General features: G+C 41.5%; 3 protein-coding genes and 1 non-coding gene across 7 annotated transcripts in view; 3 read left to right on the top strand and 1 right to left on the bottom strand.

Moving 5' to 3' along the window:
* Positions 1-1,516: 1,516 nt before the first annotated feature.
* On the top strand, positions 1,517-12,328 carry PPP6C (protein phosphatase 6 catalytic subunit). Its single transcript, XM_060251874.1, has 7 exons — positions 1,517-1,963; positions 5,219-5,314; positions 7,692-7,757; positions 8,623-8,764; positions 9,469-9,548; positions 10,057-10,266; positions 11,325-12,328. Exons 1-7 carry the CDS (start codon positions 1,889-1,891, stop codon positions 11,571-11,573), a joined length of 918 nt encoding a protein of 305 aa, XP_060107857.1. The 5' UTR covers positions 1,517-1,888; the 3' UTR covers positions 11,574-12,328.
* Positions 12,329-14,588: 2,260 nt separating this feature from the next.
* On the top strand, positions 14,589-23,502 carry ARPC5L (actin related protein 2/3 complex subunit 5 like). The gene is made up of 4 exons (XM_060251230.1): positions 14,589-14,840; positions 20,088-20,159; positions 20,394-20,570; positions 22,870-23,502. Exons 1-4 carry the CDS (start codon positions 14,676-14,678, stop codon positions 22,930-22,932), a joined length of 477 nt encoding a protein of 158 aa, XP_060107213.1. The 5' UTR covers positions 14,589-14,675; the 3' UTR covers positions 22,933-23,502.
* TRNAV-GAC (transfer RNA valine (anticodon GAC)) lies at positions 15,188-15,256 on the top strand. Its single transcript has one exon. It is a non-coding gene; the product is annotated as a tRNA-Val (tRNA).
* An 886-nt stretch (positions 23,503-24,388) lies between the features above and the next one.
* Positions 24,389-26,126, bottom strand: part of GOLGA1 (golgin A1) — a 32,173-nt gene continuing 30,435 nt past the window's right edge. For all 4 annotated transcript variants that reach the window (XM_060250932.1, XM_060250934.1, XM_060250933.1 and 1 more), the window contains one exon: positions 24,389-25,860. In XM_060250932.1, coding sequence (XP_060106915.1) covers positions 25,780-25,860 — 81 coding nt within the window. In that variant the 3' untranslated portion in view covers positions 24,389-25,779. The remainder of the gene's footprint in view (positions 25,861-26,126) is intronic.

The following is a 26,126-nucleotide window of genomic DNA, read 5'->3' as shown; positions in this document are numbered from 1 at the left end:
GACGTCTGCGCCCGGAATCCATTTTTAATTAAAAGGAGGGGCATATAAGTAATACTGCAGGGTGCGTTCACACTGCACTAAATAATGCGTTTTGCAATAATTATTTGCAATAATGCGTTTTCCGCACAAATGAGAAGCTCTCCCGTTTCATTAAGCACTGCACATTGTTCAACGCCATTTAAAAAAATAAACTTAAAAGGGCCTTGCGACATTTCTTAAATCTAGTAGGCTTATCGTGGCAGGAACTTCCATGATCTGGAGTCTACTTCATCCAATGCACGGAGTGTCCTTTTCAATTAGCCCACTGAGATAAGGATAATCAATATCTGTATAAGCAGATAATCCACACACGCACATGCAGATGTTTTGATACATGCAGATATGTGGATACACAAGCTTTCTTGGGCTAAAGCCGATTTTGTCGGATGCCAGCATCAATCTGTCTCGTGGAAGCTTATGATCTTTCAGTTTTTGAAATGATACAAGACTTCGCTTCATTTGGTTATCACACAGACTTCGCTTCATTTGGTTATCACACACGTCTGCTGTGTGTCCATTCATTCTCTGTCATGGACAGCTGTCACAGAGGCCAGACGTCCTGCGCCCTTCTTTTCCCTGTGTGGTTACCGTTTTCCACTTTTCCAGATCAGGACTAGCTTTTTTGAGGCAATCCGAAGCACGGCACATACAGAATTTACTGTCACAAGATATGTTGTTGATTTACAGCTCAAGTGGCTTTTGGCTTTGGAAGGAGCCAAGAAAAATTAATGGAGGAGATAGATGTCAGTCAACAGCTGTTAGACACAATGGATAAGTGGAAACTCCTTGTACAGGAGTACTATACCTTTGAATTCTCCCCCCCCCCCAATAATTTTTATTGGTTGTTTTGTTATGTAGCAATACAAACTTATGTGCTATTTAACAATAGTAACAAATAAATATTTTTCCATGTCACTGATGTCAGACTTATTTTTACAAGTAAATAACTGCATATATTCACCATGAATGAAGAACTTCTATAAATAGGTGTTTCAGATATTTCTTATAGAAATTATAAAATTGGAAACCAGACAGTCACTATATCGGAATAGTAGTTAGAGTCCCTTAATGGTTTCGATTTGGCGTTAAGTTTTGCTAGGATATATAAATTCCAGAGTTTATTGTACCAGGTTTTTAAGGATGGAGTTTTGTCAATTTTCTATGTACTGGCTGTTGTTGATCTAGCTACATATAGTAATACTATACCTATGAATTCTTGTTGCATGGGGAGGAACAGGTAACAAAACAGGTTTTGGCCTCTTGCTCAGTTTCTGGACTTTCCCCGTGCCTGTGAGAAAATCAGGATGGACTACCTAGACATTTATTTTGACCCAGCCGGGCTCTCTTCTTCTGTTCGGACACTGGATAGGACGACTTTCTGAGAAATACCGTTATCCTCGGAATTAGGAAAGATGAGTTGACTACAAATCCCAGAAGGCCAAGGAACAAAACGTATGCGCTCTTTACGCAAAATACCGCAGTGCAGTCTGGGTATCGGAAGGAAAGAGCCTTTGTCTGGATAGGAGGAACGCTTTTCTATAGAATTCAAACGTTAACCGGAAGTGGGTGTTCTCACTTCCGGTACGGTCCGCATTCCCTCCCTCTGGGAGGGAACAGAGAAAGAAAGAAAAAGGGGGTGAGAGAATTTGTGTGATTCTTGAACTCCCTCCGCGCGCGCTTAGCCGGAAACTTCCGGGGGCGAATTTACCAGCCCGCAACCCGGAAGCGCTGGCCTTTGTTTCCGGGCCCTGGTCTCTCCTTCCCCCTCTCCTTTCTCTCGTTTTCTCCCTCCCTTCCTCCCTCCCTTTCTCCTTCACCTCTTCCCCCACTTCAAAGCAGCTCTTCCAAAATGGCGCCCCTGGACTTAGATAAGTACGTGGAGATCGCGCGTCTCTGCAAGTACCTGCCTGAGAACGACCTCAAGGTAAGATGGGCTGCCTTGGGGCCCTGCGGGGCGGGAGGAGCTGGGTCACTCCTTTCTTCTCTTGGTACTCTGTGAAGTTTTATTTTCTGTAAGCCGCCTGGAAAGAGGGGCGGCGCACGAAAGTTTTAGTGCAGTTAGGTAGGCGAATTGGGAATGCGGGTGCCCTGCAGTCTGCTGGGGCTTGGGTCTCCCTTCTGCTTCCGGTTTCGGAGATTTGGAACGGAGTTCGAAGGCCGTCTATTGAGGAAGTTGAGGTGGCACCGAAATGTCATAAACAGGTCATCCAGAGGAGAGTTTTGGGGTAGGGAGTCCCATGGAGCTCCTTTCTCAGTTGGTGTTGTGGTAACGGGTTTCTGGGAAGTTTTATAAACCTTGTCAAGCCCCTGAGATGACTGGGATGCACAGAAATCCTGTAACCAGCTAGGTTGTATTGGAGACTGATGGTTAAGAGTAGAATTTCCTGGAGGGTAATTTTCTTTTCAAGTGTATGCTTTAGTTATTGCACTATTTTTGTAAACTTTCTCAAGCGCAAGATTGTGTGTGTTAATTAGGTGAAAATGTCAGAGTCTGTTGACTAGACATGGAAGCAGATTAGAGTAAGACAGGACACTGCATTATCTTCCTATTTGACATAGGATTAAATCCAGATTAAATTTTCATCAGCAAATCCACTATAACTCACTCATTTCCATAGAATGAGACACAGAGGACCTTGAGGATGACATGAAGGAGGTGTTTAACAGGAAGGGGAGATTGGTGGAAGCTGCTACTTTAGTCTGGATCCAGTTTGGAGAAGAAGGGAGTATATGTTCTGATAAATGTAGCATTTTAATAGGGAAGAAAACCAAAATGGAGCTTCTTTCTTGGAAGATGAACCTAATGAATGGAGAACAGCAAGGCTTCATTTCTCTAGCAGGTGGATAAAAGAGCATGTTTAGTAAGGTACAGCTGTTTTTGGTCTCTGCATAACACACTACAGAGACAAGTCTAGTTAGTATCTGTCATCTCAATACTTTTATATATATCTGTTAAAAGTTTTAGGAGCTCTACTGTCTTCTTGTGCACAACATCTCTTTAGTTTGAATATATTAGTGCAATGACAGATGGGAGTATGTGGGTACATTTCCTACGAGCAGGTTTTTGTTTAGCAGACTGCATAGTAGCTGTCTCCAGGAAATGCTTTGCAGCTAATATTTTGCCATATGATTGTACTTCCAGCTCTTGGTGGCCAGGGCTTTTGTTTTTGAATGGTTGCTGAAAACAGCTTGTACTGGGTGATTTTTAAAATCTACTTTTGTCTTTCAGACTACTGTAGCTTGTAAGGCAGGGGTGTCAAACTCATTTGTTATGAGGGCTGGATCTGACACAAATGAGACCTTGAGGGGCCAGGCCATGTGTGTACCTATTTAAGATTAGGTAGCAGAGATATAAATTTTATAAAGAACACAAATATGTTTTTAAAAAAACTTAAAACATTAGCACTTGTTGGTCTTAAAGGTACTTTCTTTGTATTTCTCCCATGGGATCCAGGGAACTGGGCAAAGGAAGCTCTAGTTCTTTCCTTCCTTCCCCGGGGTCTGGGAGGGGACGGAGAGCCTCAGTCAATAGAAGGAAGAGAGGCTTGGCTCAGTAGCTCTGCTGTGCAATTGAGCAAGCCTTGCAAAGCAAGCTGTGATGCAGAAGGAAGCAAGAGAGAGGGAGAAGGAAGCAGATGACAGCCAGTTGCTCAGGGGCCTGATAGGAGCCCTCTGGGAGCCTGATTCGGCCCCTGAACTGCATGTTTGACACCCCTGCTAAGGTATTGCTTGTTAAACCACTTTATTTTTTTGCAATGATAGGCTAATTTGAGCCAGAGCTCAGTCTTTCAAATGTACTTGAGTCTGATAAAGTTCTTTGCCATGTACAATGTTTTATACCATATACTGGAACACTACATGATGATAGGAAAATACAATCTAATTGTGCTTTTTATTTTTAAAAAATGGTTCAAAATGACAACATTGTACCTTTTCTGTGAAGCCATTTGATACATGGTTAGGCCCTTGCTTGGTCAACTCTGTTATATTTTCTGTTGCTGTCAAAATTCAGAATTTCTTGGAAGTTATCAACAGACAAAATCTGGAGTAACTTTGGATGTTAGGTAGCTATGTTGGTCCAGGAAGGAAAAAGCCATCTAATACCTTGTAATGGGACCAATCAAAATACCACATTACGGTTTTGCAAGTGTTTATGTTCTTCTGAATTCTTCCTGGATGTTTAAAGGGGGGGGTGAGGAGTAAGATCTTACAGTCCCTGATCTTAGAGCCTCCTTGTTTGCCTCTTATGTAAGATGATCTCCCATCTTCAAAGGATGCAGGGTGAGGCTAGTATAAAATTGGATCCTTTGCCATTTTGAAGAAGCAGCAAAAGAGGGCAGCCATTCATTTAAAAACACAAACTCCAGTAGCTTATCAAATATCTCTCTTCTTTGAACACACAGAGAACAAAAGGCTTAAATAAGTTACCAGGAAATAAGAACACTATTGGCTTCATTGCTATCCTGGTGTGTAAATAATCATCAGGCTGACTGCAAGTAAGAATTGCTTTCTAGTGAGCAAGAGGAAAAATCAAGCACTGATTTCTACATTTTACCCACTAAAAGCAATGTACATGTCAAAGGATTGTACCATCCAAACCCGTTCTTGTTTGACAAGTTTTGATGTGGTTCAGATAGCCACACATTCTAGTACTTTGACAAGGTGCTTGAAAATACATTTTCAGATTTTCAGATATTGGATTAAACCCTTTTCTGATCCAGTCTGGTGTAGTGGTTAAGTGCGCGGACTCTTATCTGGGAGAACTGAGTTTGATTCCCCACTCCTCCACTTGCACCTGCTGGAATGGCGTTGGGTCAGCCATAGTTCTTGTAGGAGTTGTTCTTGAAAGGGCAGCTGCTGTAAGAGTATTCTAAGCCCCACGTACCTCACAGGGTGTCTGTTGTGGATGGGGGGGAAGGTAAGAGAGATTGTGACCACTCCGAGATTCAGACTATAGGGTGGGATATAAATCCAATATCATCATCATCTTCTTCTAAGGCAGTTTATAATTCAGTGTGGTGAGTGATGGGGGAAAAAATAGAATGGCTCCAGATTGTTCTGGTATAGCAGCTATTGACCCAAAAATATATATATTCTATTGTAAGGATGCAGCAAGCTGGTAGTTATTCATAGTTCAGTCAAATTCTCATACTGACCCAAGTAATTTTTCTCCCTGTAGCGCTTGTGTGACTATGTGTGTGACCTGCTCCTAGAAGAATCTAATGTGCAGCCTGTTTCTACGCCAGTGACCGTCTGTGGAGATATACATGGACAGGTGGAATTTCATACAGATTATTCTTTTGGCACTCTTCTCTCTAGCACCAGAGAGGGCAAATATAGAGGAGTTTTCAAGTATTCACTTATGGGAAAACAGTTACTGTATTTGAGATCTCTTGTGATCCCCCCCCCCCCCCCCAGTATTCTTGGTGCCATTGAAGAAAAGAGGGGTTTTGTTTGTATTTACGAATAATACTAGGCAGCCTGTGTACAGAGTGATAGTTTATGTGCAGTGTGCCTATAATCTTGCTGGTGCTTTTTCTGACTTTTCCAAACTTAGCTTTCAGTCCTGTCATGTCTCACCACCCCAGAAGTGTGCTTGGCAAACTGAGATGGTTATTTGAATAATTTTCTGAGGGAAAAGTCATGTAACTTCTCTGCTTCTACTCCTTGTTCAGAAGTTGGTAGTTTTTAGACTACAGTTAATTGAGTTCCTCAATGCTTATGTAGATTTTTCCCTGAAGGCCCTAACAGAAGATGGAATTCCATTCCAAGCAGGTGTGCACTGTGCCTAGAGAACTTTTTGGGTTAACGTCAGGGTTTTCTGTGGAAGAACTTACATGTAACCAGTGTTCCCTCTAAGGTGAGTTAGTGTGAGCCAGCTCACAGATTTTTGTCTTAGCTCAGGAAAAATGGCCCCAGAACAAGAATACTTTATGCAGTAGCTCACAACTTTAATGCCACTAACTCACAACTTTAATGCCAGTAGCTCCCAAAGTAGAATTTTTGCTCACAAGACTCTGCAGCTTAGAGGGAACATTGCATGTAACAACACGATTAATGGGCCCTTTTCTGGATGAGAACATGTGAAAGTTCCCTTGCTGTGATATAATTGTACAAGCTGAGGTAAAGCCCTAGTGTGGAGAGAGCAGTGTCAAGCTACATCAGCAATAGTAAAGATGTACTAGCTGGATGAACATAAGAGAAGCCATGTTGGATCAGGCCAATGGCCCATCCAGTCCAACACTCTGTGTCACACAGTGGCCAAAAAAACAATAGTGGGGTGGAATACAATCACAACAGGAGCAATATGAGACAGGGGCATCCCTGAGCAGGCAAAATGACCATTGCATATGCACCTCCCTTGCACACTATCACTCTGCAATCATAAAACATAGTTTACATTAAAAGAAGGGGGGAGATAAACTTACCAGGGTCTGCAGTCTAAAAAAAGCAGACTGTTGACTCAGAATAGATTTGTTTTATTCCATATTTTCAGTACATTGCATAACTAAGTTCCACAAATGTAATTTATTCAAACTTTCAATTTAAATCATGGAATTTAATCACTAAATCTTTAAAGTGTTCCATGGACTCTTTCTTACTCAGTGCTGTTACTTTTTTCAACAGCATGAAAATGGTGGTGGTGGTTATAGCATTTAATACAGCATCTTTAAATATGTTTGGAGTTTCCCGTAATTCTGAGATAAGGGGAAGTCTGTACCTTATTCCACCAGTGATCATATCAAACAGAATTTGGCAGAATCTTACCATGCATCTACACTTCTGCTACCCATGAAAATAATTAGTATTTTCTGCTTCATAATGTGAACACTTTTCCATTCATTGAAGCAAATGTTTTTGCTAGTTTTCTTGCGGCTGAATGCCACTGAGTTGTCGTTTTTACCACATTTTCATGCACTGTAAGAGAGAAAGTAGAGCCTTTTATAAATAGGAAATTCCACATGGAGATATCAGTATCATGTTTTAACATTGCAAGACCATTTATTCATGTATTTTTTAAACTGGCTTACTATGTCGGAGAATTAATAGCTGTTTGTTGCCTTTACTAACAAACTCTCAAAACTAACTTATTTTCCTCAAATGAGAATTCTTTCTCATTTGAACTATCTAAAAGCTTTTGAGTTGCAAATACTGAAACACTGTAACATTACCTCTATAGGTAACAAAAAAGTATCAAATAGAATCATTGCATGGTTGTGGATGAGATTATTATACCTTAAACATCTCTTTTAGCTCTTGGAAGAAACTTAAATCAAGTTTAAAATGTTTCCACCTAATTAGTTGGAATAGATGTATTTATTTGCTTGCCTGCTTTTTTTTCAGTTGCAGAATTCAGTTCTCCCACTCAGGTTGCTGGTGGGACCTGGATGTGGCTAACAATCCATTTTGTATTAATGTAGCATCAGCTAGTTACAGAGTCAGTAAAGGTGGTATTCTGAGCAGGTACAAGCTATGGATGCCTTTGTTCAGTCTGTATATAGTAAACAAATGCCTTTCAGAGTCCTTACTTATTAACAAAAGCAAAGGATCCCCTCTTGCTATCAAGTGAGAGTTCTGAGTAATTTAGATTGTCTCACTAAAAGCTGCAAACCTGCCCTTGTTAAAGTTCCCATTTTTCTTTTTTCTTTCAGTTTTATGATTTATGTGAATTGTTTAGAACTGGAGGCCAAGTTCCAGACACAAACTACATATTTATGGTATGTATACAAACTGAATGCTATACAGAAAAAGAGAGCGTGCGCTACTGTTAAAGAAACATAGTGTTAATCTGGGGTTTTGAACACCCAGCAGACTTTTGGTTTGTACTCGGTATGTCTTGCCTCCTTGCTTTCCTTATAGTCTGAAAAAAATATGATCTGGCCCATGGTGAGTTGTAAGAAATGAATCAAAAGCTATATGCTATCAATAGGACTTGAAAAACATCCAGGTGCCTAGAAATTTGAAGCTTGGTCCTGCACAAAATTGACAGGACTGGACAGATCTTTGCTGCATATTATGGGAGTTCCGTTATGGGTCTCAGTTCACAAATAGGAGGGGGCAGAGAACTGAAATGTGCTGTCACTGTGTGGGAGTGGCAATTAAAGGTGCAGAGAGAGATGATTAACTAATTAACCAATCTATTAAAAGTCTGCATTTTTCAGTAGAGTTGTCCTGATGGGCATAATCCTACAACTTTTTTGCTGATTTATTTTGTGAAAGAGTGAGGCATGAGAAGTGCATTTGGAAGTACAAATAGTGGCCTAATTCTGCCCATATGCTGTCTTAAGTCCCAAAAAGCGCAGTCTAACATGCTCTCAAGTAAATGTACCTAATATTGCTGACCAAGTCACTGTTATACATGTACATATGGAGGTATCTTGTACTGAATTAGGCCATTGTTCAGTTTAGTCCAGAATTGTCCACTCTGACTGGCTGTGGCTCTCCATCGTCTCAAGCAGAGTAAAGTTCATCCCAGAATTTACCTGAGATCCATTACTGAGAGATGCCAGAGATTAAGCCTGGACCTTTTGCATGCAAAATATATGCTCTGCCACTTGAATGAAACACTGTCTTGACTTCCAGGGTGACTTTGTAGACAGAGGCTACTACAGTCTTGAGACGTTCACATATCTTCTTGCCCTAAAAGCAAAATGGCCTGATCGTATCACACTCTTGCGTGGAAATCATGAAAGCAGACAGATAACACAAGTGTACGGGTTTTATGGTAAGGGGTTTTCTTTTTAAAAACATCTCCATTGTAGTCAGCACACAACCATAATGAACAAACTTGTCTCTCTGGAAATTGTAGTTTTTGGAAACTTGTCTCTCTGGAAATTGCAGTGAGAACATGGATTATGGGAAATGATTTTATCACAAGTGTAAACAAAGATAAAAATGTAACTTAGGAAACTGTAGGTAGAGAGCTGATGCTGTGGATTGTTAAAATCTAGCAACAGTAATACTAGGTGTGGGGTGCAAGGCACTGAGATTTGGCTAATGGGTAGTAAACTGGATTGGGCTTGAAAATGTTGTGTTCAGATCCCTAGTTTTTCATGACTATGCTGAATGACCCTGGGCACTGGAACGTTTATGTACCCATTCTGTCACTTTGTCAAAGGTTACCCATCCATGAACAGCGCGTAAGAGTAGCTAAAGATTGTCTGTAGCCTGTCCTGTATTTGCTTTAGACACCGTAGATTAAAATGGTGATCAGTGGTAATATGGTAGTGTAACAGGACTATCAACATTAAGTGACTTGTGGAGGTGTTCATAGACTGAGTTAGGTGAACATATGTGGCCAGGCTTTCATCCATTCTAGAAGCTGAGTGTGTCTTGTTATCTACTGAACCCACAACCTTACTAGTCCAGCTGGATTGTGAAACTAATACATCATGGTTTTTCATTCCTCCCTTTCTTTCATTCTAACAGATGAATGCCAAACAAAATATGGTAATGCTAATGCCTGGAGATATTGCACCAAAGTCTTCGACATGCTTACAGTAGCAGCGGTAAGGGATTTTATTTATTTATTTGATTTATATCCCATCCTCCCTGGCGAGGCAGGCTCAGGGCAGCTCACAAATTTGAGGTAACACAGTTACATTTTGTGTCCAAATAAAACAACAATTAAAACATTAAAACGATTTCTAAAAATATCTACTTATAATGGTATCAAGGTTTCAGACAGTGATCTGAATGGTGGTTAGCCATTCTAAGAGCTTCTAGGATTGCAATAACATAAAGAGGTAGACCATCGGTGATGTTTCTATGGGCCAAGCATGCCGCTGCAGATGTTATCATTATAAAAATGCCTGGCGGAAGAATGCCATTTTGCAGGCCCTGCGGAACTGTGAAAGCTCTCACAGGGCCCTGATCTCTTCCGGCAGCTCATTCCACCAGCTCATTTTTTTAATGCATCTTCTGAAAATAGAAAATGAGCGACTCTCTAATCCTTTTTCCTGTATGTCTGTTGAATTTCAAACTTGTGATGCTCATATTTCTCTCTTCATCTTTAAGTTAATAGACGAGCAGATACTTTGTGTACACGGGGGCCTGTCGCCAGACATCAAAACATTGGATCAGATCCGAACTATTGAGCGCAACCAAGAGATTCCACACAAAGGAGCATTTTGTGACCTTGTCTGGTCAGACCCAGAAGATGTTGACACCTGGGCTATTAGTCCTCGAGGAGCGGGTTGGCTATTTGGAGCAAAAGTTACCAATGAGGTAAAAAAGGTCCCAAACCCATCTTATAAAATAGTGAGCTCGGCAGCAGTTTCTCGTGTTCAATATTTTAGTATTGAAGCAGTCAGGAGGCTTGTCTAGACAGTATATTTGATGTGTTGTTTATAAAACTATGGTAAGAATGTTGATTGTTTTTTTTTTAATTGTGGGAGTTACCAGCATTCTTACCATCATTTCATAGACAACACATCAACTTGAGAGCAGCCCTAATGTTTCAGAATATCCCAGTCTTATCAGAACTTGGAAATTAAGCAGGGTTGGTACTTGAATGGGAGATCACAAAGTGCTGCTATGCAGAGGAAGGCAAAATCACCTTTGCTCATATCTTGCCTTGAAAACCTCACACATTGGAACCTCATGGGGTTGCCATGAGTCAATTGCAACTCTTAAATCCTCCTCTTAGAAGAATTGTTGAAATCTATTTTTCTAGCTTGTTATTGCCTCTGGGACAAATGAGTATTTTACAGGAAGAAATTCTTTTTTTTTTTTCCTTTTCTTGCAGTTTTCTCATTTGGTGCTCTGTGCTTTGTATGTAGCAGTTAAAATGAGGAGAGGAGATGGTGGGGTCCCAGTACTGCTGAATTTGCAAGCTCTAGTTGTACTTGTAACTGAATGTAAAACTTTGTCTGGAGATACATGTACTAATATCCATGACACTGCTGTTAGTGTGACACTGCTTCTAAAGCCTTGGGGTGCAGCAATAAAAACAGCAGTATTTCATTTTATATCCAGTATTTATGTACTTTCCTCCATGTTCCTTAAGCTGGTATTTAGCTTTCGGGACCACATTTTTAAACCTTAGGTTGCATCCTTAACACTAGGTAGAGAGCTATGCTTATGGAACAGAATTCCATTTCCCCCCCTGCTTTTACTTGCTGTGTTTACGAAGGTGAGGAACAAGGGAGCCCCACAAATGAGAGTTTTTAAAATATGTACAGTGCTCTTCTGGGGGATTGCGATAACTGCTGTCAATGAAAGGGGTTGTCTTTTTTATTGTATTCATTGTAAATGTTTTGTCTCCCACTCCTTTTAAATTTTAGTTTGTCCACATCAACAACTTAAAGCTCATCTGCAGAGCCCATCAGCTGGTGCATGAAGGCTATAAATTCATGTTTGATGAGAAGCTGGTAACGGTGTGGTCTGCTCCAAACTACTGCTATCGCTGTGGAAATATTGCTTCAATCATGGTCTTTAAAGATGCAAATACGAGGGAACCAAAGCTCTTCCGGGCAGTCCCAGACTCTGAACGTGTGATCCCACCAAGAACAACCACACCGTATTTCCTTTGAGACTTCACTCAGTTCCTTGTACTGTTTTCTCTGTGGCATACTTTTTATCGAGCACTTTGCTGCTGAAATGTTGCATCTTGCCTTTTTTTATTTTTAAATTATCTAAATGTGTTGTATATTGTGTCTGTAGCAATGCGTCTCTCGATCCTTTCTGCACACCTTTTGTACCCCACCTCCCTTCCCAAGACTTGTCTGTGAGTGCTTGTGAAATGTCTCTAGCACTTATCCTGCTGGTGGTTGTTCTTGCATATTCGTGGGAGTGTGCTTTTTTTAGGGAAAACTGCACTTTTCCTTGAAATAATAAAAATAGAGCAAGGCATCAGAACTAGTCTGATCTCCTTCATTTCATTTAGGAGGTTATTTTCAGGGAGGTTTTTCTTTCCTTTTCTTTTTCTTTGCAAGTTTTTAAGAAATTTCAGCAGCAAAGGCATACTCGCATTCACAATGGGACTCGCAATTGAAAGTGTAGCATACACATGTCGAAGATGTAAAAGTGAATTGTCCTAGTTTTGTTTTAAAGTGGGTATAAAATAAGTAGTCTGAAAGGCTGCCCCGACTATATTTTTGTTTTGTTTGCTTTGGGTTTTTTAGGATTCAAAACTAAAAATACAAAACTGGCTACAGGTATTTGAATTTGTATAGTAAAATAATTGCTCTGATTTTTTTCAGATACCTTGTATTTTTAATAAAGTCATATCCCGAATTCTGCCTCTATGTTAAACATTGGAAATAAAACCCTACATTGTTAATATGAATGTATATTCTCTTTCCTGTGTACACAGACATCGGCTGAAGATGTGATTAGGGTTTGTCTAAGTACAGCTGGGTCTCTTAAGAGTGCTGCTGTATTCTGAAAACTGATGTCACCAATGTATCAGTTCTTTGTTCAGCTACAACTTGAAGAATCCTAGCGGCTTTGGATGGATTTGCCCAGTTTTCTCCAATTGTGGTAGGGCTGTAGAAATATCAGAGGGATGGATTTGATGAAAATAGGACTGGGTTTTGACCTCCCTATAATTTTTATTTCCAGCAAAGAACACCTGAAGTACTTAATACCATAATTGCTGATTCTTGCCCTGACCTGGATAGCTCAAGCAAGCCCAATCTCATCAGATCTTAGAAATTAAACAGGGTCGAATCTGGCAAGTACTTGGATGGGAGACCTCCTTGAAATACCAGGAGTCAGGGGCAGGCTTTATAAAGCCACCTCTCTGAATATCCTCCAGGCCCCCAGTAGGGATAGGTCAACCAGAAGTCATTTATGACCTCTAGATGCAGACAAACACACACACAATACCAACCCCCCCCCCAAAAATTCCATAATTGCAGATTCTTTTATTAATTACCAAAAAAGCAAGTAATTTTTAAATAGAAAAAATAGCTTCAAAGTATTTGAATGCTCACTATTTTTGGTTGGTTACTTTTCCACCCCAGTGCCATTCTGCTGTGTAGTACCAGATGATGAGATAGGATTCTGTCATTTATGTTTGAAATCCTTTTGAAAGAATGAGGTCAAGACAATGAATCTTGTGTCTATTTACTGCAACCTGAAGAAGCAGCAGTACCAGTATCATTTATCTCACAAATGCCCCACCCTTGTATAGTCACCTGGTGTGTGAGTGTATATAAGAAATATCAGTGCTGGAGTGTGACAAGCATACTGTATAAAATGTCTCTTCTACCTAAGTGTTATCTGTCTATAATTCTGCCACATTATGTCTTGATCAGTTTTTTAAGTAGGCTGCAGGTATCATTATCCGGTACCAGGATATGATTATGCTGTGCTATGTTGTTTACAAAAAAATCACATAGATTAGGTAGGGTATCCCCATAGTGCTGTTTAAAAATAGAATTCAATTGTCTTTTTTTTTTTTGCTTTTGCTGAAAAGGTCCAATGTGTTTAGATTTCCAAGTCATCTATTAGCAGTCCTTTTTCTCAGGGCAGTAAATTCCACATATTTACCTCTCCAGGACACAAATATTCAAATAACATGATGCAAAAAGGCATTTTATTTAAAAAATATTGAATATATATTTACAAATACAGCCCGCAAAGTAAAGTTGCCTTAGTCTACACTAAAAACATTAAAATAAATATTTCCTGGATTTGGATACATTGTTGTGGCCTGAAACGTTTCTGATATGTGTGCAGGTAGATTCTTATTTTTACCTTTTTCATATAGGTGATAATAGAAAAGAAGGTTCCAATAGGCAATCTGTGATCTTTTTGGCTTTTTTTTAGCACTTTATGAACAGCATCAATGTTAATGTGTGAAAGAGAGTCTAAATAACATCCAAAGAAATAAAGAGTATTCACGGAGGGGAGGGGTGGGGAGAGGAGCCGCTTCTCCTGCTGGAAGAGCCCGTTTAAAACTGATGGAAGGAGGGCGCAGGAGGAGAATCCCTAAAAGTGGGTGGCCAGGCCGAAAGTGCTCCTCTTGGAGTCCCCCTCCCATGCTCTTTGCCCTTCAAAAGCCCCCCCCCACCCCCCAAGTTCCCCACCTACCTTCCTTCCCGGCTCCCGAGGCGCAGTTCCGCCCCTTCAGACTAGCTGTCAGGGGGACTCTGCGTCCGCCCAGCCACGACCATCCACCGCTTAACCCTTAAAACGTGAAGGAGCAGTGGGACGACCGAACTCGCGCTACTTACTGTGTTATATTCTTGAATTGCGTTTTGTGATTGCATTGGAAACCGCCTTGGGGAAATGAGTCTGGAGAGAGTCATACACACGTCCCATTAAACAAATAAAACATCTTTATTGAATCCCACACGGAAAAGGACTGCTCCCGGCACCTTCCTCAGAGACCACGTGGGAGGCGGCGAGACTAAGGCGGAGCAACGGGGGACCCAAGCGAGAGTTTCTGAGGCGAAGCTCCTCCCCTTTTTAGAGCCCCCCCTACCGCCGCACGCTACTTAGCGCCGCTTGGGGATTGGCTGGTGTGCCTGCTCGTCACGTTCTCTCTTTGCCGACCACAGTTTAGATTTCCGGTTCCGGTCGGTGCGTGGAGAGGGAGAGGTGGAGGAGGCGGCGGTAGCAGTAGCAGCAGAGGTGCCTGAGGGGCTGTCGTCTCCTCACGTTTCCTTCTCCCGCCCCGGCCTGTCATGGCGCGGAACTCGCTCTCCTCGCGCTTCCGCCGCCTGGACATCGACCAGTTTGACGAGAACCGCTTCGTCGAGGAGCCTGACGGGGCCGAGACCGGCACTGGGGCTGGAGCTTCGGAGACTGACGGAGGGCCCGGGCCGGAGGTGGAGGCGGCGCTGCGGCAATATCCTTTTATGGGGTGGGGGGGAGATGGGAAGATAAACCCGCGCCCTGCATCTCTGAACTCGTAAACATTCCCTACCCTTAGAAAATCCCTTTCTTTTATAGACAGGTATTCTCCCTCTTCTGATTACACCTTAATTTTTTTGGGGGGGGAGGTATTTTTGTCTGCCTTTGTCTCTGTGTTCTGGATGCCCTCTTCTCATCTGTGTCTTATTCTTTTCCCCATTCACGAAGAGTCATTCACTTCCGCACCTTCCCTCCTCGTGCATTTAGGAATTTTTTCTATGTGTTGGGATATTGGTTATCTTCCCCCCCCCACCGCCCCCCAAAAAATCTTAGGGTGCTGAGGGAGGTGGCTTAGTGGTAGAGCATCTGCTTGACAAGCAGAAGGTCCCAGGTTCAATCCCCGGCATCTGCAACTAAAAAGGGTCCAGGCAAATAGGTGTGAACAACCTCAGCTTGAGAGCCACTGCCAGGCTGAGTAGACAGTACCGACTTTGATGAACCAAGGGTCTGATTCAGTATAAGACAGCTTCATATGTACCACATGTCCTATTATTCTGGGTTGTAGGGGAGTGGTGACAATTTCAATGGAAATTTACACTCCCCCCCCCCCCCCCCCATAATGGCAAGGTATATGCCTTGCAAATTGAGAGAAGTTAGTAGGTTTCTTACCTTTATGTACCTTAACAAAACTCGTTTACACCCAGGGGTGTTGGTGGAAAAGTAATGACTTTTAAGAGATTTTCATGCCTGATTGCCTAGAGAGGACTTGCTCCAGTTGACTGGCTGTTTGCAAAGTGTGATCAAAGAGCTTGTTTTGGAAATGTAGGTAATCTACCGTAGCTGTCTTGCTTTCCTGCCTTGTCTGTAATATTTACTATAGTGAGAAACTTGTTCCTAAGATGTCCTTTTCTAATCCTGTTCATCCATGTGCAACAAAAACTAGACCTTGAGTTTTGGAGTTTCATATTGTGGAAAGTGGTGGACCTGGTGCTTGAAGACTATAAAAGCTAGGCTAAGACTACCTTCAGACAGTTGAGCTGTGTTTAATCACTGCAGCCTTTGGGAAGCTGCTCGTGGTGTCATGGTTACTGTTTGCAGCAGTGTGTGTGTGGTATATTCTTGCCCCCTGTACAATCCAGGATTGTCTAATAACAGGTGTGTCAACTTAGTACAACTTGTGTGTGTGTGAACTTGAAACCAGGTGTGTCAACTTAGTAGGCTGTGATAGGGCAGGAAGATAAGTGTGTAAAGACAAAATGGTGATATGGGTATGAGGTGAGCCCCACCCTGTAGCTGCCTATGGTGTGTCACCAGTGACAAGCCCATGTAGGGTTGTGATGCATATATCCATCATGCATGGAATTGAGTTGGGCAAGACAGGACAGGTTTTACTAGCTCCAGCAAGTGTCATGACTAGGGTGGGCTTGTCTTGGCTGGTCAGGGTCAGCAAATGCTGCTCTGCATGTTGTTAATTTTGAAAGAGGAGCCTATTTTTTTTTTAATAATGCGGAGCAGGAAGTAAATGAGAAAGCTGCTGTTTCCTTCATTTCCAGGAGCAAAAAAAGCCTCTGCTATATTAGTGACTGTTTAGGGTGTTGAAGTGTATGTAACACAGTGCAGCAGATAAATATATGTAGAAAGAATAAATAGGAGTCTTGTGGCTCCTTAAAAAACAGGTTTTTATAGTATAAATTGTGTTGGACTAGAACCCACTTTGCCAGAAAGGATTCTCTGTGGTTAGGACACCTGGGAAAACACTGAAGTGGTAGTGATGTGTATGATTTTGGATCAGGTCTGCATTCCTTAGTGAGCAAGACAAGACAACCTGGTTAGAATTTTTCCAGGATTTGCAAGATCTCCAGTGTTGGTAAACTGAATTAAAGAATTAAGTAGCAGCTCTACAGGGAGTGAATACTATGTCCCTTTGAGATGTCTTCTGAAAAAATGCCATAGGCAGACTAATAGTTTGTAATGAGATATTAGAACCCAGCTGATATAAAGATGCTCAAAATAACTGCTGTGAATCTCTTTGGGATGTAACCCAGATTGCTTCATTTGTTAAGAGACTGCGTGCAAGACGAGAACAAAATGTCTGTGGACAATTTTCTATTTGAACTCTGCAGCTTTTTAAAATGGGAAGATGGTAGCATCAGGCCCAGCTTTTCCTGCTGCTAGTATAGTGGGAATGTTTGTCTTATTTGTCCTCTGTTAATAAAAGGATAGCTGTTCCAGGTACAATAGCAAAGGGCTTCCCCATCTGGTGTGCAAAACCTGTGTTGTCACTTAATCACTGGAAAAAGGTTTCCTGATCTTTCCGCAGGGCTAAGCTCTTTGGGATGAAGTGATGAATCACTAGATATCAGAGATAGCTATGGACCTGCCCGTTTAAAACTTTGATGTGCCATAGGTGTGAATCAGAATCCCACACTTTTAATATTTTGCTCAACAGTTTTTATTTATTTAAATCATTTTTAGCTGCATTAGGGTTTGTAGAATCTTTCAGGCTCAAGTGCCGTGTTCTACTGGAGAAAGTTTTTCTTCCAGACGTTTCGTTCTCAGCTGCGGAGAACATCCTCAGTGGCATTGCAGCCGGAGCAGGCGCTCTGACTTTCTTGGCTGCTGTGCATTGAGTGAGGCCAACTTTAACAGAAAGGAAGAAGGCATTTCCATCCACCAATCTTGGTATCCAGCTCTGCAAAACACCCTACAGACTATAAATTGCAGATATTCACAGAACAACCAGTACATTCCACAGAACAATCAGCACAGTCAACAACCATCTTCCTTATCTTCACACCCCTTCCAACCCTCCCAGCAATTAACACAGAACAATGGTTACATTCAACAGCCAGTTTCCTTATCACTACCCTTCCAGGAAGCCCCACCAAACAATGGGCACATCCACAAACCTATTGCCCTTTCACCACACCCCCTCCAGCCTAGAAATAGCAGCTCTCCAGCAGCCCTGGCCTCACTCAATGCACAGCAGCCAAGAAAGTCAGAGCGCCTGCTCCGGCTGCAACGCCACTGAGGATGTTCTCCGCAGCCAAGAATGAAACATCTGGAAGGAAAACTTTCTCCAGTAGAACATGGCACTTGAGCCCGAAAGATTCTACACACCCTAATGATGTTACCAGCCGTGAAAACCTGAAATCTTTGATTTTTAGCCGCCTTTACAGCCTATGGAACTCAAGGCGGCTTATGTTGTAAATAAAATAATAATAAAACCCAGAATTTAAATCACAGATTAAGACTGCCATCAAACTAATCAGATACAGTTCTAAATAAAACCTTATTCCACTACTACAAAGACTGAAAGTGAGCCAGGTATACCTCCCTGGAGAGGTTGTTCCATAACCATGGGGCTGCCACTGGCCCTCTCTTGTGTACCTGCCAAATGAACTTCTCTAGTTGATGGGAGAGTCAAAAGAGCCATGTCCTGTTGTCAATTCCTAAGCAGGAACATGGAGAAGACAGTCCTTCAAATACCCCAGTCCCATTTAGGGCTTTAATGGACAAACCTGACACCTTGAATTGGGCTTGGGTGGATCAGTAGCCAGTGTAATTGTTGTAATAGCAGGGTCACATACTCCTGATAGGTAGCCCCAATCAGCAGTCCACTGCATTTTGTACTAGCTGTAGCTTTATGACACTTTTTGTGTATTTGGTGAGGTGACACAATTTGAGTTTGAAATGCCCTGGAAGATTATAAATTGGCACACACGGAAAAAGTAATGTATTTTTTATTAGAATCAACCAAAATACCCATGAAAGCCTGCTGAAATCTTCAGCAGGCTTGGATGCTCACTTAAAAAGGATGAAGGGGAGGAAAAGATACTTAAAAGTCATGATGTTTGAAAGACCTATTGTTGGTTGAAAACTGTTTGGAAGAAACAAGTATTTGTTCCAGTGGCTGTATTTTGAAGATAGCTAAGCCAGGGGCTTGGATCCAGGTTACTATTTTCAGAAGCACAAGGACTTTAGTGCACAAAGCATGATTCCACCCCTCACCCAACATAACAGCCCAAAATGCTTTAGTAGGGAAAGATCTCAGAATTGTTGGGTGTGCATCTGTTTCTTGTTCGTAAATCTGTAGGTATGAGAGGGTGGTGTACATGCTAGCCAGATGGCTTAAAGCAGGTGACATTTTTCCTTCTGTGTGTTGGGAGAGATTTATGTGTGGAAATGTGTATCAATGTTTCTCAGCACATTTATAATGAGGTATGTAAATTTAATATGGATTTAAAATCATAGAATCAGAGTTGGAAGGAGCCATACAGGCCATCTAGTCCAACCCCTGCTCAATGCAGGATCAGCGTAGAGCATCCCTGATAAGTGTTTGTCCAGCTGCTGCTTAAAGACTGTCAGAGAGGAGCAGCTCACCACCTCTCTACTTGTGGCTACAAAGAGTAGCAGCAGAGCACTGTTTATGTTCAGGCTTTTACCTATTTCAAATGAGTAAAGCTAACAATTAAAAAAGGTTAAAAGCATACATAGAAAATTAACAATAAATGCAGGCTATTGATTTTTACCACCACAGTCTAACTAGTGGGTTATGTGTGTGTGTGTTTTAAATGTACATGTTCCCTTGATGCTTTTTCCTTATGGCTTGGCTTTCTGGCAGCTACACAAGGGAAAAAAATCAAGATTTTAAAGGAAAAAAGATTAATATCTAATTTATTATAATAGTGGGAGAGTTATAAAATATCTGAAAGTCTGCAAATCCTGTCACACTTGCTTTGAGTGACAAAGGGTTTTCTGTGAAAAACTGCTTTAAAATGAGCGGATGAAATTAACTTTGAAGCAGCTTTGCTTGCACACAGGGATGCTTTGCAATTTTTAAATCACACATGTAATGCAGAGAACATCTTAAAAATAAGCAAAAGAATTTTATTTTTGGAAGTCTTGTTCATGTGTAAATGTCTCTTCCTTATTTGATAATTGCAGTTGTTAAGACATCATAGAGCTCACACCTAAGAAGCGTCCCCCTCCCCACAAGGAACTAAGGGGGAATGGAAGTCTTGTTGATAAAAGCTGGGTTTCTACATTTCATTTCCTGAACCGAATCCTATTTTGCTTTGTAATTCATACGTTAATGTCAGTATTTCCTAGGGGCTTAAGGGGATAAAATTATAAAAGACCATTGACTGCCAGTTAGTTCAAAGCCCAGATTGAGGGCCTGGTCTTGATCTGGTGGGTTCTGTCTACTCAGTGGCTGGCTCTTTAACTTGCTTTGCTGCACAGGCGACATGCTCCGAGCGTTCCACGTGGCTTTACGGAATTCACCCGTCAACAATAAGAATCCAGCAGCAAAGGTAAGCGGTGTCTTTGGCCATTTGGCCATCACTGTAATAAAATATAAAGGTCTGTAAATAAGATCTTATGGGTATGACACTATTAGTGCTTAAAATCTCTTGTAAAAGTATGGCATTTTTCCAGATGGGTAACAGGTGCCTTGCTCTTTTTGTTAAGTTTATTAGTTGCTAGGAAATAGCCATTATGAGTTTAGGCTGTATTTGTGCCCTCACTCTCCTTGCATCTCTCTCCAGGAGCGGGCCCAGGAAGTTGTGATGAAGGTCCTCACCTCTTTTAAAGGCAGCGAGATAGAGCAGGCAGTAAACTCCTTAGACCGAAATGGTATTGATTTGTTAATGAAGTACATTTATAAAGGATTTGAAAAGCCAACAGAAAATAGCAGTGCAATACTACTCCAGTGGCATGAAAAGGTATGTAATGTATGTCTTCCAGCCTGACTCCACAGTTCAGCAGGCCATATAGCTAATGACCTTTTGAATGATTGTCCACTTTTCTGTTAACATTCCACATAGAGTCCAGATCCTTCAACTGGATGAGGTAGTAGAGCAGGTTACTAAGGTTGAGAAGCCATAGCATGGTAACAGTTTGTACAGAAGTTCAGGGCACTTATAAGAAGGGAGCTAAGGATTTCTAAGAGCCCCATGGTGCAGAGTGGTAAAGCTGCAGTACTGCAGTCGGAGCCCTCTGCTCACAACCTGAGTTCGGTCCCAGTGGAAGCTGGTTCAGGTAGCTGGCTCAAGGTTGACTCAGCCTTCCATCCTTCCGAGGTCGGTCAAATGAGTACCCAGCTTGCTGGGGGGAAAGTGTAGATGACTGGGGAAGGCAATGGCAAACCACCCTTAGCCCTATAGTGTTAGCATGATGATGACTATATGGCTTCTGCTATGAATAACTTTCCAAAGCTTACTGGTGAAATTATGCTCAATATTGGATGTTCACAGATGCAGCTTTTCTTGCAGACATACCAGGGGGTGGCTACAAGCTCTGTTCTCATGACAACATGGAGAGTCTTTCTGCTCGCTCTCCTGTTTCCATTGGAAACATCAGCTTGTAACCAGTGTAGGTTGGCATTTGTGGTTTTGTGAAGTCAGACAAACTGCCTATTTGGTAGGAGGAAATACTGCTGAGTGTCTGTGTGTGTGCAGTTTACAGTCCTCCACCCACCCCAAATTTGCAGAGCAGCAAAGCATTTCCAAAAGTTTTGCAATATCTTTACTTGCATCATTCTGCAAGGGTAAAATGTCTACCTTGTGGTAAGACTTCTTACGGTTTACATGAGCGAATATTTCTGTCTGAAGACAGGAAGCTACAGCTGCTCAAGGTAGTTTCACCAGCAAGGCTGTAAAAATTGATATTGCATGTATTTTTGGCTCATACATACACATAAAATAGATGTTGACTACAATTGTCTGCTGCATGGAGATAACTTGAGTTCCGTTGGTAGATGAGATGTGCTTTCTCTCTCCTGCTGTCACACAGACTCTGCTTCAGCTGTCCTCAAGCCTTTTGGCTTGGGTTCAGAGCCTGTATTATAAATTGGTCCTTTTAGATGCTTTTAGGTAGTTTTATAAATTGGCCCTTAAATAAATTGGTCCTTTTAGATGCATATATGGAGTTGCTTTTGTCTTGAGCTGGGTTCAGTTATGCGTGGATTTTTTTCTCTCATTCACATACAGAGCCTGAAAGTTAAAATGACTGACTTTGAATTCCTAGAACAGCATAAAACTTAACAAATGTGGGTTTTTTTCCTCTTGGAAATGTTCATATTGTTTTGTATTTCTTTACTTCGTTTAGTAAGAAAGGCCCAGACTCTAGGTATTAGTCAACACAGCAGGTTGTTCTGCTTGTAATGTCCAAGAGAACTGATTTGTTTTCCTTCAGGTCCTCCTTCCCTCACTTGGGAACACACTAGGGATAGAAAACTTGGCTTCAGACAGTGGAGGCCTAAAGGACGTTAGGAGAGAGGTGGTGCTCCTGCTAAAGTCAAAAGAAAGAACTGGCAACAGATACTGAAAACTGCTCTGTGAAACCAGGGCCAGTAGTGTCCTTAAAGTCCTTTAGAGCAGGTGTCCTCAACCCCCAGGCCGTGGACCAGTACCGGTCTGTGGCCTGTATAATTACAATGTGAGTTGTATATATTACAATGTAATAATAAATTTATAATAAATTTTTAGTGATAATTTAGTAATAATAAATTTGTAGTAATAATTACAATAAGATGATGATATTGGATTTATATCCTGCCCTCCACTCTGAATCTCAGAGTAGCTCACAATCTCCTTTATCTTCCTCCCCCACAACAGACATCCTGTGAGGTGGGTGGGGCTAAGAGAGCTCTCCCCAGAAGCTGCCCTTTCAAGGAGATCTCTGCAAGAGCTATGGCTGACCCAAGGCCATTCCAGCAGCTGCAAGTGGAGGAGTGAGAAATCAAACTCAGTTCTCCCAGATAAGAGTCTACATACTTAACCACTACACCAAAATAAAGTGCACAATTGTATCATCCTGAAACCATGCCCCCCCCCCCCCCCCCCCGGCCAAACCTGGTCTGTGGAAAAATTGTCTTCCACAAAACTGGTTCCTAGTGCCAAAAAGGTTGGGGACCACTGCTTTAGAGCATTTGGAGATGTTTCATATGTTCTGAGAAATTTGCTTGTTTGGGACTGGCCCCTAAACTAATGAGTTTTTTTTCTCTTTCTCTCACCCCCTCAGGCATTAGCAGTAGGTGGACTAGGATCCATAGTAAGAGTTCTTACTGCACGAAAAACTGTTTAACAAACTCTGTTCCTTTGAATTGAGACACCGAGAACTCTCTTGGAGCCAGGAGGCGGCACTGGCTATGCTGATACTTTACCCTTCTAGGATCCGCAATCTACTGAAATACTTTGGGAGTCTCCTTCCTCTCTTGGAACAAGTACTTTTAACCATAGAAGTGGCGGGGGAGGTCCAGTATATTAATGTTTTCTGACTATCAGATTCAGGAGCCGGGAGGGGACTACTTGCAATTTGTGCCGCAAACAGAAATGGGGGTGGTATATACGCGTGTGCCTGTCTGCAGTATGGTGGCTGCTCTGGCCAAGTGTGTGTGTATGTATGTGCTTGGGTGAATAAGTGAGACTTAATTTAAACTTACAAATGTGTGTGGTGGGGGCAGGGGTGGAGCTGAGCTGTCAAGAGAAACAAGAGGTTGGTTTAAGAGTTGAAGGAAGATTTTCTTATGCAAGAGGGCTTTTTGTATATATGGATAAGAATAGCTGGACTAAATACAGTTTGTTTCATGTAAAGTGCCTGCTGCTCTATCTAGAAGTTCTTGGATGGTTAGAATAAATAATATTCCATGATGGATTTTTGAATGTCCTTGGGGGCTAGTTCATGGCTAATTCTCACATGCAAATATTTGTTCTAGCCCCATTTACCTGTTCTCAAGTTTTGGGGTGGGGCAGTGAAATGCCAGACTTGCTCTGGGCCCATATAACCCTTTTCAATTAATGAGCAAAAGAGAGAGACAGCAAGCAGCCTTTTCTTTTCCAATGTATGTCCCCTATAATTAGCTTACCTGAGCTTGGTCATACTCCAAGTTCCTCTATTGAAATTATAATATGTGCTACAAAATTATTTGGCTAAGAATGGATTTGAAATAAGATCCTGTATATCCACTAAGACTTTTAGCATTCACCTTATCTTCCTTTTTTACTTTAATCAATTGTGTGCATGTTTTACCCAGCCCAGTAGCCAGGGGATATTATTTTTTGCGTATACTCAGAAGCCCATGCTGAACTAAATTTAGTCTTGAAACTACTAGGAGATTCCTATATAATCTTCTCCAGGACAGTATGCTAAGTATATTATACTAACATAAACTTCCCACAAGGTAGCTTTAATATGACAGTGGACCTGTACTATTTAGGACACTAGGTTTTTTGGAAACAACACAAAGCTCATACGGCAGAACACAGGCTGGCACCTTTTAAACTCTATGTGGACAGCTCAGTTCTCCAATGTCTTTAACAGCTGGAATCTCCCCTCCATTTAACCTATACCACCATATTAATCTCTCTGTAATAATACTGAAAGCAAAGTATTTGCAGCTATGAAGCAATATATAAAATCCATCTGTATTTCAGGAAGGAATGGTACCACTCAAATTCCTTGAGGATGAAAGTCCAACTTGGTTCTCAGCTGGTGAGACAGGCAATTAGTATTTAGGTTAAATACACAACTTGGTAGCAGGTAACAAGGCAGATTCTAGTTTTAATCAAAAATGTATTGCACCACAAATTAGCTTTCTACAAGCCATTACATAATACAGTTCCTCTGCATACAGAATGGGTAGACAAAGTGTCCATAAAAAGGCTTTTTATATACACTCCATTATGTGTTCTTTGTACAAGAAAAAAGTGCATCAGTTACTATTTAATGAATATATACACAACCTCAGCTCTGCTAGTTGAAAAAAAAATCAACACCTGAGTGACAAGAGACATCTGAGGGTTTTTTCCTATCCTGTGCCTTAAAATTGGCTCTAAAAAGGGCTGGCTGAGCCACCTCTTGAAAATTTTACTGTGCATTCCTCATAGTAAGGAAGACCTCCATCAAACTAACAGGTTCAATTTCTTAAGCAGTTTGTAATTTTTTTTTTAAAGACCTGCTGCTTAGTGCTGCTGTTCTGCATGGTCAGTCTTCTGTAGAGCACATAATAGTATACTTCAGTTAAACTGTAGTTTCCAAGCTAGGTGTTGATTTTTAAGTTACTAAAGAAAGAACATTGACCTGAGAGAAGTTCTCCTCTCAAATGAACCATACTGAAGGCCCTGTATTTAGTGTTTCTTAAAAAGTCATTCACATTCAGAGCAGCAGCTCCAGTTGTTCATGTTGCTTCTACTGACAGCATGTGAATAAGTTCCAAGATATGTCTGAAGCAGCTTATGTCACCATGCCAGGAATGGTGCACCAGCCCCCATAAAGCAAACTTGCAGATGAAACAAACTCCTTTCTGCTTCAGCAGCAAGTGCCTTATGTTCTCACACTTTCCCATCTGTACATCCTACTACATTAATCTAAAAGGCAACTGAATAGTTATGTCATAAAGACCATTTAAAATTATTTTTCTTTAAGAAAAATAAAGGTGGCCAACTCTGCAAAAAGTTGTGTTATCCTGCTAGAAGTTCAAATATGCTCTTTCCAGCAGCCATGTTAATAAGCAAACAGTTCAGTCTGAGAAGGCAGAAGAGCCTTCTCAGCCTTGGAGCATTCTATACTGTCAGGAATGATGCAAGCACCATGCTCATTTAACAGATATGCATTTTGTGATGACAGGAATAAAAACACATCCCAAGCTAATAAGTACTGCTTCCATAAAAGTGGTATTCAGTTCCCCAAGGCCTCGAGAGCCAGCTACTTCATTGTCCACCTCAGCACTTCCAACCCCACCCACAGGGAGTCAGTTATAGCAAAGAACACTCCCTTTTACAGTACAGTTTTGTAAACAGTTTTTCAAAGCTCTTATACAAAATACTATGGTGAGCGTAATTAAGACACACCTTAATCAACAGGTGCAGTATCCATGTCCTAGAAAGAAAGAGCAACTGAAGGGCAGGTAGACAGTGCATTCTTTGGAGCCATTCATGACCATGGGGTCCTGGGACTTGAGATAGAGGGTCGGATGCTGCCCCTGGGAGACGGTTTTGACCCAAACCAGGACATCTGGCAGGGAAAAAGCCCAACATCATCACACTCGTGGCTCAAACAGTAGTCCTGAGCAATCATGCACCTATTCTAAAGCACAGCAATTCTTTCACTTTCAAGGCATCAAAAGGAAAACAACTTCCTAGTGGCCACTGGTCCCTCAAAGCAGAGACAGGCACCTGTGCCTCAAGTTACTCAATTCCAGCCCACTTCTCCAACAAGGAGAGGACTTCCATTCACTGAGGCTCAGGACCAAAACAGACATGATGGAGGATTAAGGTAAA

The sequence above is a fragment of the Heteronotia binoei genome, chromosome 12 (assembly GCF_032191835.1).
Source record: "Heteronotia binoei isolate CCM8104 ecotype False Entrance Well chromosome 12, APGP_CSIRO_Hbin_v1, whole genome shotgun sequence".
In the NCBI taxonomy this organism is placed as follows: Eukaryota; Metazoa; Chordata; class Lepidosauria; order Squamata; family Gekkonidae; genus Heteronotia; species Heteronotia binoei.
The sequence above is the reverse complement of the archived record's forward strand: the minus strand, read 5'-3'. Positions and strand labels throughout refer to the sequence as shown.

Excerpts from the sequence above, each read along its gene's own strand:
- ARPC5L (XM_060251230.1), top strand. The coding sequence starts at position 14,676 with ATGGCGCGGAACTCGCTCTCCTCGCGCTTCCGCCGCCTGGACATCGAC. Across the intron at positions 20,160-20,393 it reads ATAAGAATCCAGCAGCAAAG|GAGCGGGCCCAGGAAGTTGT; the intron begins GTAAGCGGTGTC and ends ATCTCTCTCCAG. Across the intron at positions 20,571-22,869 it reads TACTCCAGTGGCATGAAAAG|GCATTAGCAGTAGGTGGACT; the intron begins GTATGTAATGTA and ends TCACCCCCTCAG.
- PPP6C (XM_060251874.1), top strand. The coding sequence starts at position 1,889 with ATGGCGCCCCTGGACTTAGATAAGTACGTGGAGATCGCGCGTCTCTGC. Across the intron at positions 1,964-5,218 it reads TGCCTGAGAACGACCTCAAG|CGCTTGTGTGACTATGTGTG; the intron begins GTAAGATGGGCT and ends TTCTCCCTGTAG. Across the intron at positions 7,758-8,622 it reads ACACAAACTACATATTTATG|GGTGACTTTGTAGACAGAGG; the intron begins GTATGTATACAA and ends CTTGACTTCCAG.